This window comes from Urocampus carinirostris, chromosome 3, assembly GCF_059441175.1.
Source record: "Urocampus carinirostris isolate Australia breed hairy pipefish chromosome 3, RoL_Ucar_1.0, whole genome shotgun sequence".
Taxonomy (NCBI): Eukaryota; Metazoa; Chordata; class Actinopteri; order Syngnathiformes; family Syngnathidae; genus Urocampus; species Urocampus carinirostris.
The window spans coordinates 26,276,239-26,289,535 of NC_142351.1; the positions used below are offsets into that span (position 1 = coordinate 26,276,239).

At 37.0% G+C, this 13,297-nt stretch overlaps 2 protein-coding genes across 7 annotated transcripts in view; one reads left to right on the top strand and one right to left on the bottom strand.

The window, feature by feature from the left end:
- Window positions 1-4,153, top strand: part of lrp1ab (low density lipoprotein receptor-related protein 1Ab) — a 130,977-nt gene extending 126,824 nt beyond the window's left edge. The window contains exons 88-90 of the mRNA XM_088331251.1: window positions 99-137; window positions 937-1,081; window positions 2,641-4,153. Of these exons, the coding sequence (XP_088187377.1) occupies window positions 99-137; window positions 937-1,081; window positions 2,641-2,778 (322 nt within the window). The 3' untranslated portion in view covers window positions 2,779-4,153. The remainder of the gene's footprint in view (window positions 1-98; window positions 138-936; window positions 1,082-2,640) is intronic.
- Window positions 4,154-5,863: 1,710 nt separating this feature from the next.
- The window catches only part of fmnl3 (formin-like 3), a 66,468-nt gene continuing 59,034 nt past the window's right edge, over window positions 5,864-13,297 (bottom strand). For 3 of the 6 annotated variants that reach the window (XM_088331258.1, XM_088331255.1, XM_088331252.1), the window contains 4 exons: window positions 12,375-12,467; window positions 12,180-12,303; window positions 10,267-10,389; window positions 5,864-6,822 (listed from right to left, as the gene is read on the bottom strand). In XM_088331258.1, coding sequence (XP_088187384.1) covers window positions 10,298-10,389; window positions 12,180-12,303; window positions 12,375-12,467 — 309 coding nt within the window. In that variant the 3' untranslated portion in view covers window positions 5,864-6,822; window positions 10,267-10,297. The remainder of the gene's footprint in view (window positions 6,823-10,266; window positions 10,390-12,179; window positions 12,304-12,374; window positions 12,468-13,297) is intronic. The other 3 variants (XM_088331257.1, XM_088331254.1, XM_088331253.1) reach the window with 2 other exon arrangements.

The following is a 13,297-nucleotide window of genomic DNA, read 5'->3' on the forward strand; positions in this document are numbered from 1 at the left end:
GCCTCCTCCCCCCACATCATCGCTGTTGACAGTGTTGCTGCTGTGTTTTAATCTTTCTTTTTTCCATCTCCATCAAACATCTATTTCCTGTCCCATAGGTCTCTATGGCCGGCCAAATCTCGCTCTCGGTGCTCGCGGTAAAATATATATAGAGTTGCATCATTTTCTAGTCAAAATGTTGTTGACCCCGTCCCATTTCCCTAATGTCACAACGGGTGATGATGCCAATCACTCTTCCTGTGTTTATTGCCCTATAAATATGTCAGTCCTTGCCTGCGTTTTTTGTGCTCCACAAGAATCTCAAAGACGTGATTTGACCACAAAAATTTCACCTTTGAACGAGAAACTTGTCTTTTGGGCCAAATAAACTTTTGTGTTGATTTATATGGGCTTAAATATGACTCTTGCCAAGTAATATTCTCAAAAGGCTAAAAAAAAAAACTCTAAGTAATAAATAGGTTTTATTACATTTTAAAATGCTTTATCAATTTTATAGTTGTCTATACTGCCACATCCCGTTATTCAGTGGTAATGCATCCGTTGATTTAAAACATCAGCTTTTTAAATTGTGTGTTGCGCAAAAAACTAGCCACATTGTGCCCACAGTAACAATAAGCTCCAAATTTTGAAATGTTTGGTTCAAATTTGTCTTGAGACTCTTCCCTTTTTTGGAGTATTATGTTTCTCTGTTTTCATTTAACCACACTGTTTCCAGTTGTACACGTTCAGTCTATGATGTGTGCTTGCTTAGTGAAAGATGGTCCCCCAACAAAAATGGTGCCTTATCGACTGGCTAGTGTTGATCACATGAGTCTTTTGACAACAACAAAAAAAAAAAGCTCATTTGATAAACTTTGTCAACAACTATATGTGATTTTCTCTCCTACTAATGTGTCAATTTCTCTTTTTTTAACTTTCTATTTTGTCTGTTTGCAGTGCTAAAGGCTTCCAGCATCACAGGATGACCAACGGTGCCATGAATGTAGAGATCGGCAACCCGGCCTACAAAATCTACGAGGGAGACCCTGACGATGATGCTGGGGAGCTTCTGGATTCTGACTTTGCTTTGGACCCAGAAAAGGTTAGAAAAAGCAAGCATGTGCCGCACATTCACTTGCACTGATGCTACTTCAAACAAGTAAAAAACAGGATTAGGTTTTGCAAAACTGGAAGAGGAAGAAGAGAATGATTGCCTCAACATAAGATCAATCATTTTTCTTATATTAGTATAATTCCTTACCATATTTATTTCTTTTTTCATAGACATTTTCAAAAATTAATACCAATATCATGAGATAAAATAATAAACATTTAAAACAGGCAAAGTCATCGTCCAATGGATCAAGAATGATTTTACTTGGGAATTGAGATGGGACAGTGTGTAATATTTGAGCATTAGCTATTGTAGTGCAACCAAAACAGAGTGCTTCAAAGCATAAGCAAATTGCAAACTACGGTATTCAATGTCACCAAACCGCACATTTTTTTTAAAACACCTTTGCCCAGCCCTTTTTTTTTGGGGTACCTAGAGGAGCAAGATAGTGGTCATGTCAGCTCCATTTAGTTTAGCCTCATGATATGTACAAATATCATGACCTACAATTATTTAAATAAATGCAAGTTTATATTATGTATTTTTGCTTTATTGAAATCAATAGCTTTTTAATAGATTTTTTTACCACTATTAGGCGCTAATAATTCACAATGTCACTTTAAGTATTGTTGTTACATGACTATATTCTTTCCTCAAATTTTGGACTTGTGTTTCTGTAGTGCAATAAATGATAACAAATGGACAAAATATAAAATCACTTTGAAAAGTGAAAAACGTAAGTCCTGCTTACTTCAAATCTTTTAAAGCAGTTGTCTTTAACGTAATGCCCACGGTCACCAAGAAGATCACTTGAGTAGCCCGCGGATAGGTTCTGAAAATAGGTCACCAATGATGGGTCATCGTGATTTTCTGGTAAATTTGATTTCTAACTGACATAGTGTCTGAGTGGTGACTTAACTTCTAATAATTACACACTGATTATAACTTAAAAACAACTTAGTTATGTTATTTTAGAAATGTATATTAAAATCATAACCCTTCTCACCAATCGGTAACAAAAAGTCGCTCTAAGCTTAAAAAGGTTGGTGACCCCTGCTTTAAAGGGACATTGTGTATTATTTAGCACCTCCTACTGGTAAAACAAAATCTTAATTCATTAAGAAATCAACACTATTGATTTGCATAATTAGAAAATATACATAAACTATCATATAAACGTGCTTTTCTAGAAAAACCCGTACAAATTTGTATTTATTTTACATCTGACGTGATTGTCTGTTATCTTGCTAAGGGTATGCCCAAACACAAAAAAAAACTTGTGAAAAGCTAGGCAAAAATATGAAAAGAAAATTGGTCACTTTGAGTCTCCGCAGTTTGTATTCCTCCTTGTGCTTTGAAGCACTTGTTTTTTGGTGCACTACACAATACAGTGACACCCAGAGGTTAAATATTGCAGTGAAAGATGGTATCTATGTAGTTTATTTATCTGGTAGATCCTATTAATTTTACCCTACATCTTTTCAAGAGGGCAAGTTTAAAAACGTGTTTGTGTGATTGTATTTTATGCCCTTGTGTCCACCCTGCAGCCTACCAACTTCACCAACCCGGTGTACGCCAGCCTCTATATGGGCGCCCGCAACAGCAACAACTCCCTCGCCAGCACCGACGAGAAAAAAGAGCTTCTTTCCCAGGGCGATGAGAGCATGAGCGACCCTCTGGCGTAAAATGTTCTCCACTGCCCCCAAAAACTGTGCCAGGCGACGACCTGGCCCTTCGCACCATGAGCTCCCTCATCTTATGCCTTTCCCAATAGAAAAACTGCATAAAAACAAGCTTAATTGGGAACATTGTATAAAATGTATAAAATGAAGGACTACTTTTTTAAGTGATTGCAGTATTATATTTTGTTCTTTGACAGCAACAAAAATATCATCCGGTGATGAAAAAGGAAGCATTTTATATAGACATTTACTCTGTCATTTGACATTTTTGCTCAACTCCCCCACAGCTCTTCTTTCTCTCCCATGCATTTAGCCTCTACCTCTGTGCAAATGTAAAGAGGGATACAGATTACAGCGGTACATTGTTTTCTCTTAATTTTTGTATGAATTGTATAGCAAGCAAAGAAAGAATATTGTTCCCTCTTGGAAAACATTTCAAACCGATTGACATAAGGGCATTGGTGTTGCTCAAGGCTTTAGCATTGAGATGTCATTTGTTTATGTTTTTCCAGCTGAATTCTTGGGGGCCACTCATTGTCTTTTACCTCCTTGCACAAACAATAGTCATATATATTTACCTGATATATATACATATATATCCTACCAAGGAACATTCATAACAAATAGCAGTCTGTACTTTATGACCATTTGAAAGTGTTATTTACAGTGAATAGTGTGGGAGTGAGTGCTTGATGATGATGATGATGATTGTAACATTCCAGGATGCAACATCCAGGATGGAAACTGTGGCCTTGGGTTACTGTAGGAGGCTTTGGAATTTTCTTTTTTTTTCTGATAGATAACTTGCCGTATGTCAATCGGCAACAACCCCCCCAAAAAAACTCTGGAGAATTGACAAAATACGCTTTTCTTCCCTCTCTGTTGACCGCAACTGTACTTTTGAGGATCATCCAGGGTTCCTGTTCCGTGGTACAAGCGGTTATGGGAAACTATTTTCTTTTTGTCGTTATAGATGTAATTACGTGAGTTAGGTAAGTTCTCACAGTTAAGTGCATTCCTAGGACGGAGACTGATCAGTTTCCTGATAAGCATTCCTTTGTGAAAGCCTTCGCCTAGCTGCTAACGCTAACCATCTGTTTGTCTCAAGAATGTTCCTCCTCGCCGTGTCACGCTTGTGGCCGTTCTGCTTTAACGGAGCTTGTGGGCCCTCATCTGCCATATAACTCTGCATGAGGCTCATGTGAACACACAGATGAAACATTTTAAGGTTTACCCCTTCATCTTTTAACAGTTTTTTTTTTTAAATCATTCTGTTGGAAAAATGTATCTCTCGGCGGAAACGTACACGGATTTGTGTGCTTCTGATTTTTTTTATTTGATAAAAGAAATTAAATTGATTTTTATAGTAGGAATTGTACAGTGGCTTATGTGTGTTTTTGGAAAGGGTGGGCTCAACAAATGTTTGGTTGGTAAGGACCCGTGTTTGGCGTGTTACTGAAAAAAAAAAACAGTACTTCCAGATAATTGTTACTTCACTTAAAAAGTAGTTCAGTTACACCCCAAAGTACTGACACGAATAAGTAGTGTGTTACTTTGAAAGTAACTAGTTAAAAATGGCCGTATATACTCCCATCTAAGCCAACCCCCTAAAACTGCTTGAAAATACCCGCTTACCAAAAGAAATGGTAGAAATTGTTAACATCAACTCATGGAAGTAGTGAAGCCTTCATAAATATTGGCTTGTGCAATCTTTGGAGCTTGCAAACGAACACTGAACCGGAACACTATCTCCATTTTGTTCAAGGCTTCAAATCACTCAGGCTCCCTCTCTATTTCTGGATACTGTCAATTTTCATGCCCCCTGTCTGCATGGTTTTCCTCCTGTGCAATTTTCGATTATATACATCGCATATCTGTCAACCTCAGCCAATCGCTCCCCTTATTAAGGATTACAATTCCCCTAATAAACCTTATAAACAACGTGGCAGACTATGGAGTGTTAAAGTAAGATTATTTGTTGTAAAAAAACTTTTTTTTATTTACCAAATATACAACACAATTCATTCAGCATCTTTCTTAGTTGGTTCCCCACTTTCAGTAAATTTAGTGTTGCTAAATGTACATAAGTGCAGAATTTTGCAGACTAAGTTTTACAGATGGTTTTACTCTGTAAAAGAAAAAATAGTTATACGTTTACATTTATAAGCGTTACAAATGTATAAAATACGAGGGAAAACTGCAAAGTTGATATGTATGCATCATCTGACATTTTCCTCTGCACCAAACTTTCCTGCTGCTTCCAGGTTGTTTTTTTCAGCCACTTTCATCACTTTTAGGTTGGAGTCAACAGTACAGGACAGAAATTTTCTTTTTTTTTCCCACGGATGGTGTATTGGAAAAATAGTTTTACAAATAAAATTTCCAAAATCCAGACTTTTATGGTAAATTCTGTGCGCACATTTTCCCTATTGGTTTTCCCGTTGGTTTGTTGTTACTGTAATAGTCAATAGGCTTCTACTTCCTAGTTCATGTGTAAACATACTACGTATTGTATCTCTAGTGCTCTAAGATAAGAACTTTGAAATTTTTATTGTTTAATATCTCGTGCATCCATTCAATATGGTTGGTGTAAAGAGGTGAGACGTTTCTTTTGAAATGAAAGTGGAATAAGAAAGCTTGATGCGGTTGAGAAATTGGTTAGATCTTCCAGAATTAAGTTAAACTTCACTTTATTTATCCTTATAGAGCATATTATTTTATGAAATGTTTATTGTTTTGTGCAAAACAATGCAGGTTACCTATACAAGCCATAAACATACTTATATAAACCTTAAACATACTTTCCATACAAAGAATAGCACTGAAGCAACTTACGAACAAATTCAACTTACAAACGATCGTCTCGTTCGTAATTAGGGCAGCGTCTGTACTGTAAAATAACACTCCCATGTAATCGGAACACTAGAGTTACAAGATTTTATTAACACGTTACAGTATTCCTTACTGAAAAAAGTAATTGTGTTCTTTTGCAACGAGTTTCTCTCAACACTGGTGAAAACGTTTCTTTTTTATCTTCAAATAAGATGAATGAATCTCATTCATACACAAATAAAGACCATGGGCTTAAAATTCTTTATTTCTTTATTTCAAAGAAAATAATCACAAAATGTTTTTGTAGAAAAAAAATCTCAATTTGATTGTACATTAATAGGAATTAATCTTTATATATCGTCATAGGAATTAGTGTAACAGGGTTCACTCAATGTCCACTGAGATAAGGCATTCAAAAAGTAAGAACATCCTTCAGCTGTCAGCTCTTTAGCTAACAGCAGTCCACCAGCAATGTTCTTCATGTGGTTTGCTTCCAAGCTGTCACTTCTGTGTTTCAAAAAGTGTTTTCAAGGCACATTTGACATTCTAAAAGACGTACTTTTACATATTGACTCTGTTTCATTAGGCCATTAATGTAGTACGAGGCGAGAGAAATACATTCTTAAGTGGTTTAAAATAAGATAAAAATAGACATAACACTGTTTCCACCAAAGGCACATACAAAGCAAATAATGTTTTCCTTTTGGTTTACAAGGCAGATTTGTCCATGAATGTGCATTCAACTGCTAGTTCCAGTGAGGGATCCCCAGAATGTCTTATGCAATATATATAGTAAGCACTTATTTTTGTCAAAGCAAAAAAGAAGAAAAAAAATCTATATCTCAATTGTTGCCGTTGATGTCCAAGGCAGTTGAGCACCCCGGTGCCGTATTCTGCTCCCTTGTACTGACCTCGTCAGTCTCCACATGAAAGAACCTTTGTGCTTCACTTCATTTTAAGTGGCAGTAAAAAATACCTTTATAAATAAATAAATTACCCGGCAAAAACAAGGCCCCTGTCCAGACACGACCTCCCTCAATTTCAGTCATTTTGATGTGCAGCCCCAGGGTCGAAACGGACCGTTGGCCAGGTTATAGCAAAGGAGGGGGGGAAGGTGGTTGAAGGAAGGGGCAAGGGCTTTATGAGTGGTTTAGGGTCTCTTCCAACCGTTCCGGATCAAGGCATCGGCTCGCAGGTAAGGCTGGTTTCTCAGATCTGTGTGTAGGCATTAAGAGGGTGGGAGTGGGGGAAACAACTGTTAGACAACACATGGGTCAAACTGTATCCAACAATCTGCTGAAATTCAAAACCTTTGGGAATGAGACAAAAGCAAACGTAATAATTCAGCAGTGATAACAGTGAGAATCGTTACAATGTCAACAGGCTTTGTATTAGGCACAACATAATCTAAGTGGTGCTGATAATGGACACGCACTAGCACCAATGTGGTGCTCACAAATAAGAGCCACAATTTATCTTTAAAAAAATACTTTTTTAAATAACAATACTGTTTATACTCTTGGAAACACGTCTCACTGCACGGAGTCTTATTTCAGCATTAACTTTTGAATGAAATAAAAGGTAACCCGACACATATCCTGAATCATGCTTAACACATAAAGCAGTATACAAATTTTCCGTCCAGAATTACATCCTTGTACTTTTCAAAATTTTTGATTTAAATGATAAACTATTGTGCTATGCTATTCTTAATCGATGCTATCGATTTGAAGGCTTTTTTAAATTTAATACTGCATTTGACCTAAATTAAAAAGGCTGATGTAAACGGATGTAAAATACATAGAAAACTATCTGCTATTAATTATTTAAAATGAATAAGAATATTCGTATTTGGAGAAAGGATTTTTTTGTTTTGCTTTACATTTCCCCCAAATTTATCTCGGGTGTGTGCAACATGTAAAATAGTGTTAGCATGCATGTTTTGTTTTTGAAGTGCAATTCCAGCCTACTTTCAAAAACAGATATTAGCACCTTTTGTTGTGTCCACTGCCCAGATATATTTGTATCATCGCAACTTTATGTTGAACCATGAAAGCTTGTTGACAAAGTGGCACCACTGCAGGCAACAATAAACATGGGGTAAAACATTGTTTGCTGAGACTAGACAACATGCAACATTAAGTAGTGGGTGAGGATGATGGTGGGAGAAAATGATGTGTCCTTCACAATAATATGCCTGATATTTAGTTAGTATGTAATGTTGAATGGTGTGCGGGTAAAGCTGTTGACACCACTGGAGAGCGGAACACATTGCAGAATTAGAATCGGCTACCTTCCTTACCCTTGCTTAGAAAATTCCCCTTAAAATGACCTCAAATCTGCAAGTGGGCTGGGACTGCTAATGACAAACAAGAACTTGAGGAGGGATAAAAAAGTCATGTTAGTGAGGAAAACCAACACCAAACAAGTTAGTCTCAAGAAACAGAGCATGGTGGGTAAAACCTCTGAATTAGCCAAACCTCTTTGAGTTGACTTTGTGCTCTATACAGGAAACCAGCTCTTAGCGTATTCACGGCCAGCCTGCTAATAAGGATCTTTGATGCCAATAGCTGTCTATGGCACCGAATGAGTCAACTAAATGTGTTACGCTTTCTGGTAAAGTACCGGTAATCCCTTGCCGCATTCTGCTTCATGGATTTCATCAAGTATTGTGCTCTACATTTTGATTGGCTAAACAGTCCTTACGTATTGGTAAGAAAAAAAATAACTACAGGTACAGTATGGAGCACTTTTATTTGGGCATGTAAAAAGGATTTATTCTTTGAATTCAATGTTTAACAAAGTATTTAATTGTCAATATCATATTTTTTGGACTCGAAGGCGCACCTTAAAAAATATCCTTTCACAAAACTATAATATGGACTATAAGTCACATGAAATTAAAACTACAGTAAGAGCGAGAGTTGTAAAGGTTGTGAAAAAAAACATCAGAATATAAATAAAAAACTTATTCGATATAACATAAATATTAGAAAAGCTAGTTTCACTAACAATATTAATTCAAACATTTGTAAATGGATACAATAGCGCAAAGGAATACGACAGTGAAAAAAGGTAGATAACATATTTTAAATAGATTTTAACATAAAATACCATCCAGGTCATTGGCTCCCGGATGCTTGTGCCTAATAATGTCCTAGTGATTATTGCAAACACATCTGCCAATTATCAAAATATATACGAGGATTTTTGGAATATATGGTGCACCTGATTATAGGTCACACCTTCAAAAATATCCCTTTTATTTTACCATATATTAGCCGCATGAAATAAAACTGAAGTTAGGCAACATTTGTATTAAAAATGTCAGAAAATTTAAAAAAAAAACTCATTCCATGGAACACAATATTAGGAAATCTGTTTTCATTACTAAAATGAATTGATTCATTCATAAATGGTTAATGTATGTAAAAGCATTTCACTGTAATTATGTATTTATGATTTAATATAGCCTATTTCCTCCTAATGAGCACCGGATTATAAGGTATACGTTCAAATTATTGTCAATGTTTGGTTTTTAGTTTGCACCTCATAGAATATACAGTAATTCTACAAAATAAAGATTTTTACTTCACGCTTCTTTTTTTTAATGTAAGCCGCTCCATAAAAAAGGGGTCATTTTACTTGAGATCTATGAGCACCTCTAAACACGCGAATTTCATAATATATTTTTTTTTCAAACAAACAAAAAAATCTATTTTGCTATATGAAAGAAAATGCAGTACACGAGCTGTCCCAGCAACTACCAATAGACCGCTTCCGCTCATCACTGCTTACCGGCAGCATTGGCTTGACCACTTGGCGCATGCAAACTACTACAGGCAAAAAAATGAAAAAAATGTTCCATAAGAAATTCTGTGTATATGTTTAGGTTACAGTAACTTTATTTTTAACTGTAAAGTAAGTGCTTCTGTATCGTCAACAGTCTCTCAAACTCATACCTGTGAACTTCAGCCAATTGGTCCCCTTAATAATGATTGCAAATCCTCCCTAATGTGATAAAAAAACCTTACAACCACAACTCACAGCAACACGGACTATGTCAAATACCGCAACAATATTCGCAATCTATGATGAGATTGTTGTCTGCTACCAGTGAAGATCTGGATTACAGCCAAAATGGGAACTACAAGGTTGGTTGGTTGGATCCCTTACCCACTATGGTCAAAGGGGCACCAGTTCCTGTGGTGTGTCTTGGGCAAGTACAACTTTGTGGCGCCCATCCGTCTCCAAGCCAACACATGTTTCCACCCGGTCTCAAACACAGGACCTTTTTGCGTGTCTGACAAATGTGCAAACCATTTCCTCATGAAAACCGGTATAACATCTTTTAATACGGTGTACAAAATGTGAAATGATTACAAACGGCTTGTTAAATGAGCAATTCAAGCTAAGATCCTGCATTGAATTAAGCTCCTAGTAACAGTTACCCCTGTATTATGTACACGTTGACACTCCCCCAAAAGAGGTTTGGCTGACTCTTATCACAGGATGAGGAGTTGTTTCATGATGAACACAAACTAAATGAGGGCCCAAGTTAGTGCACGCTGGCTGCGGGATGGAGTGATGAGGGAACATGCAACATGCAAAAAAGTGGAAAGAAGAGAGTAATGGGGGCAGGATGCATTTGAAAGCCACCTGGACAACCTTGGCGTTAAAGGGGGAAGGGCTAGCAGTTGGCGTCTTCGCAGAGGTTGGCTTCACAGAAGAACCGTGAGCCACGTTTAGCCGTGCGGGCTGTGAAGGGCACGCTCTTCAGAACTGGGAGGGGGGTAAGACACAGGGAGGAAGAGAGAACATGTTTTTTATCAGCGGGGAGGGCCAAACACTGGAACACATTCAGGAGCCATTGAGGAGAAGCTCATCACCGCCGCAGATCGGCTGGATGGACGATGCATCACTTTTCCTTGTGGGAAAAGTTGCCCAGGGCGGGAAATGTTCATTATGTTAACGTTCGGCTCTGATCTATCATCAGCATCAACAGTTAGTGTATGCGTCATTTCTAAGCTCAATCTGTAACCCTCAAAACTAACAGTGACACTGAAAAAGCCATGTTACAATAATGCGAAAAAATACTCTCTTGTTTAAATAATTTTGAAGGGAAACTGCGTCATGTTTGACCACTAGATAATTGTGTAGTTCAACCGAAAACAACTGCAACAAACTAGACCATACCATTTTTTGCACAGGTTTTTGGGGATACTCGTATCAGAAAGATGGCGGTCAATCGTGTCAGCTCCCTATAGGTAAGTCTCATGTTATGTAAAATAAAATAAAATTTCTGGACGTACGAGTATTTAAAACCAATTCCCTTTTTGCATACTTCATGTATCTTTAGTTATTATTCATATAAATACTGTTTTTAATGAGTTTTTTTTCTACCACTAGGATGATGTAAATAATACACAATGTCTTTTTAACTGCATTCCTTTCATCGAATTGGAAAGTGGACTTCACACAGTGGCAAGCTATCAAATTTGTACAAAAACAATTATTAATTATAATTTTCTTTTATAACTGTATTTTTCCGGAATTTTTCTTATTTTTTTCCGTACAATAAGAAAAGTTAAATTAATAAAACTGTAAAATGTTCTCAATCAGGTAGAATACATACTTGCTCCATTTAATATTATTTTTATTTTATTTTACTGTATTTTTTAAAAACAATCATCATCTTACCTTAGATCTTAAATGTATATTTTTTAGCGTGCAGTTGGAAAAACATGTAATAAAACTAGACAATAACAAATATTAGCAAATAGTAGTCTTCGTTGTAATTAACCTAGGTTTTCGTATACATTTTGAATGGATGTTTTGACACTTTTTCCCATTTGATATTTTTGTGAATTTTTGTGTATACTTTTGGCAGTATAAATTCACAATGAAAGGAAAATAAACTGTATTAAATTGTTTTGTTTTTTTAAATATATTTATTTTTCTTTTGCTTTGAACCTGAAATAAATGAAATCATGGCTTTCAGTTTTTGTGTGCCATCCAAAGATTCTAAGTGTCTGGTGCCCACATAAGAATTTCTTGAGGTGTCACCCCCTTCAAGAAATTAATATCCTGTTGTACCTGATTATGCCAACACATTATAAAAAAAATCGCTCAGACATCTGGAGGAATGTCTTCAAATGCTCCTAAAGGCATCTCATAATGCAGACGTCCCTAAATGGGAGCGTCTTTTAAACAACTGAAGTATGAACAACGCAAAGTATTATTAAAACAGCTGGAAATGTAAGTTATAGTTCTCCTTGCTAATATCCGGCTGGACTTTACCACTGAATAAAGATTTTTTCGGAAGATATTGTATTGTAACCCTTTTAAAATACTTGCATTGATTTTCCTGCCTGAGAGTGAGTTGTGTGGCTTTCACATTACAGTTTCAACATATGAATTGTGAACGCTCGATATGGAAATCAGGAGGCGACGGAACTGCCGCTACGTGGCGGGTCGGTGAAGAGAAGGCGCGAAAATGACATAACACAAGGTGCATTTCAAAGAAGCTGAGCAGCGGACGACCACGGCGGTCCCGGGGCAGTCCATCCCACCTGTGATGATGTCCTCAATGGTGCCGTCTTTGCCCTCGTACACTGGCCGGTGGTCTTTGGCCTGCCGCTTGCGCAGTTCTGCAATCAGCTCTTGCTGCTGATGCCGCTTCTTTTGAGCTTGGACCTGCAACACCAGCGAAAGGGGTCGTTTTGAGGTGAATTTCAGTGTGAACGCCGCAGTGTTGGGACACAAACCTTTGGGTCATGCTGCTTGGCTTCTTGAGCAAGTAATTTTTCCCTCATGGCCGCTTCCTGCTTCTTCCTTTGTTCATTGTAGTCGACGGCATCCTAATAACATACGGAAAAGATCAGCAAGAGGTCAAATCTCTGAAGCACGTTCCACCTTTCCTTACTCAAACCGGGTTTCCGTAAGTTCAAATATTCTACTTCCTGACACCATCTTCTGGCTGAAATCATCAATACAGTCTCTGTCAAGCTGCTTGTGTGCCGCGTGCACCTACGAATAAACTCTTCTTATTTAATCTTTTTGGGGGGTTTTGTATTTGAAATGGTCATTTTCTTACTTTCACCATTTTCATCCTAGAATAAATTACCACAACCAGCACGCATTTGGAATAACTCTTCAACTAATATAAAAGCACATAGAAGTGGTGAAAAAAATATAAAGGCTCTTTGAACTCAGTTAGGCATTGTTGACACTTAATAGAGAAAATATTTAATTTTAAACTCTTTAAGGACACTTTAAACCAGGGGTCGGGAACCTTTTTGACTCAAAGAGCCATAAAAGCAAAAAATATTAATTTTATTTTGGGAAAGAGCCACACCATATATTATGAGACAAATTTACTAAATTGCTAAACCGGCGCCCCAGACAAGAGCTTAGTCTTCAGCACATTTATTTTTGATGATTTGATGAAAAATTATGAAAAGAGAATAATGCCAGAGCCCCTGTCCCAAATTCAACAAACAGACCACTTTAAACTTGTCTCTTTCTTGCAATTACTCAAGATCGGTTAAACTCCTTTTGACCCTTTTTTTCATACATATTGGTTTCAAAACCAGATGCAAGCATTTATTTTGTAAAAACGTCACAACATTCTGAGAATAGGGAGCCTTATGTGCTTACCTTTGGCGAGAGATGGGAGGGAATGTTTGTA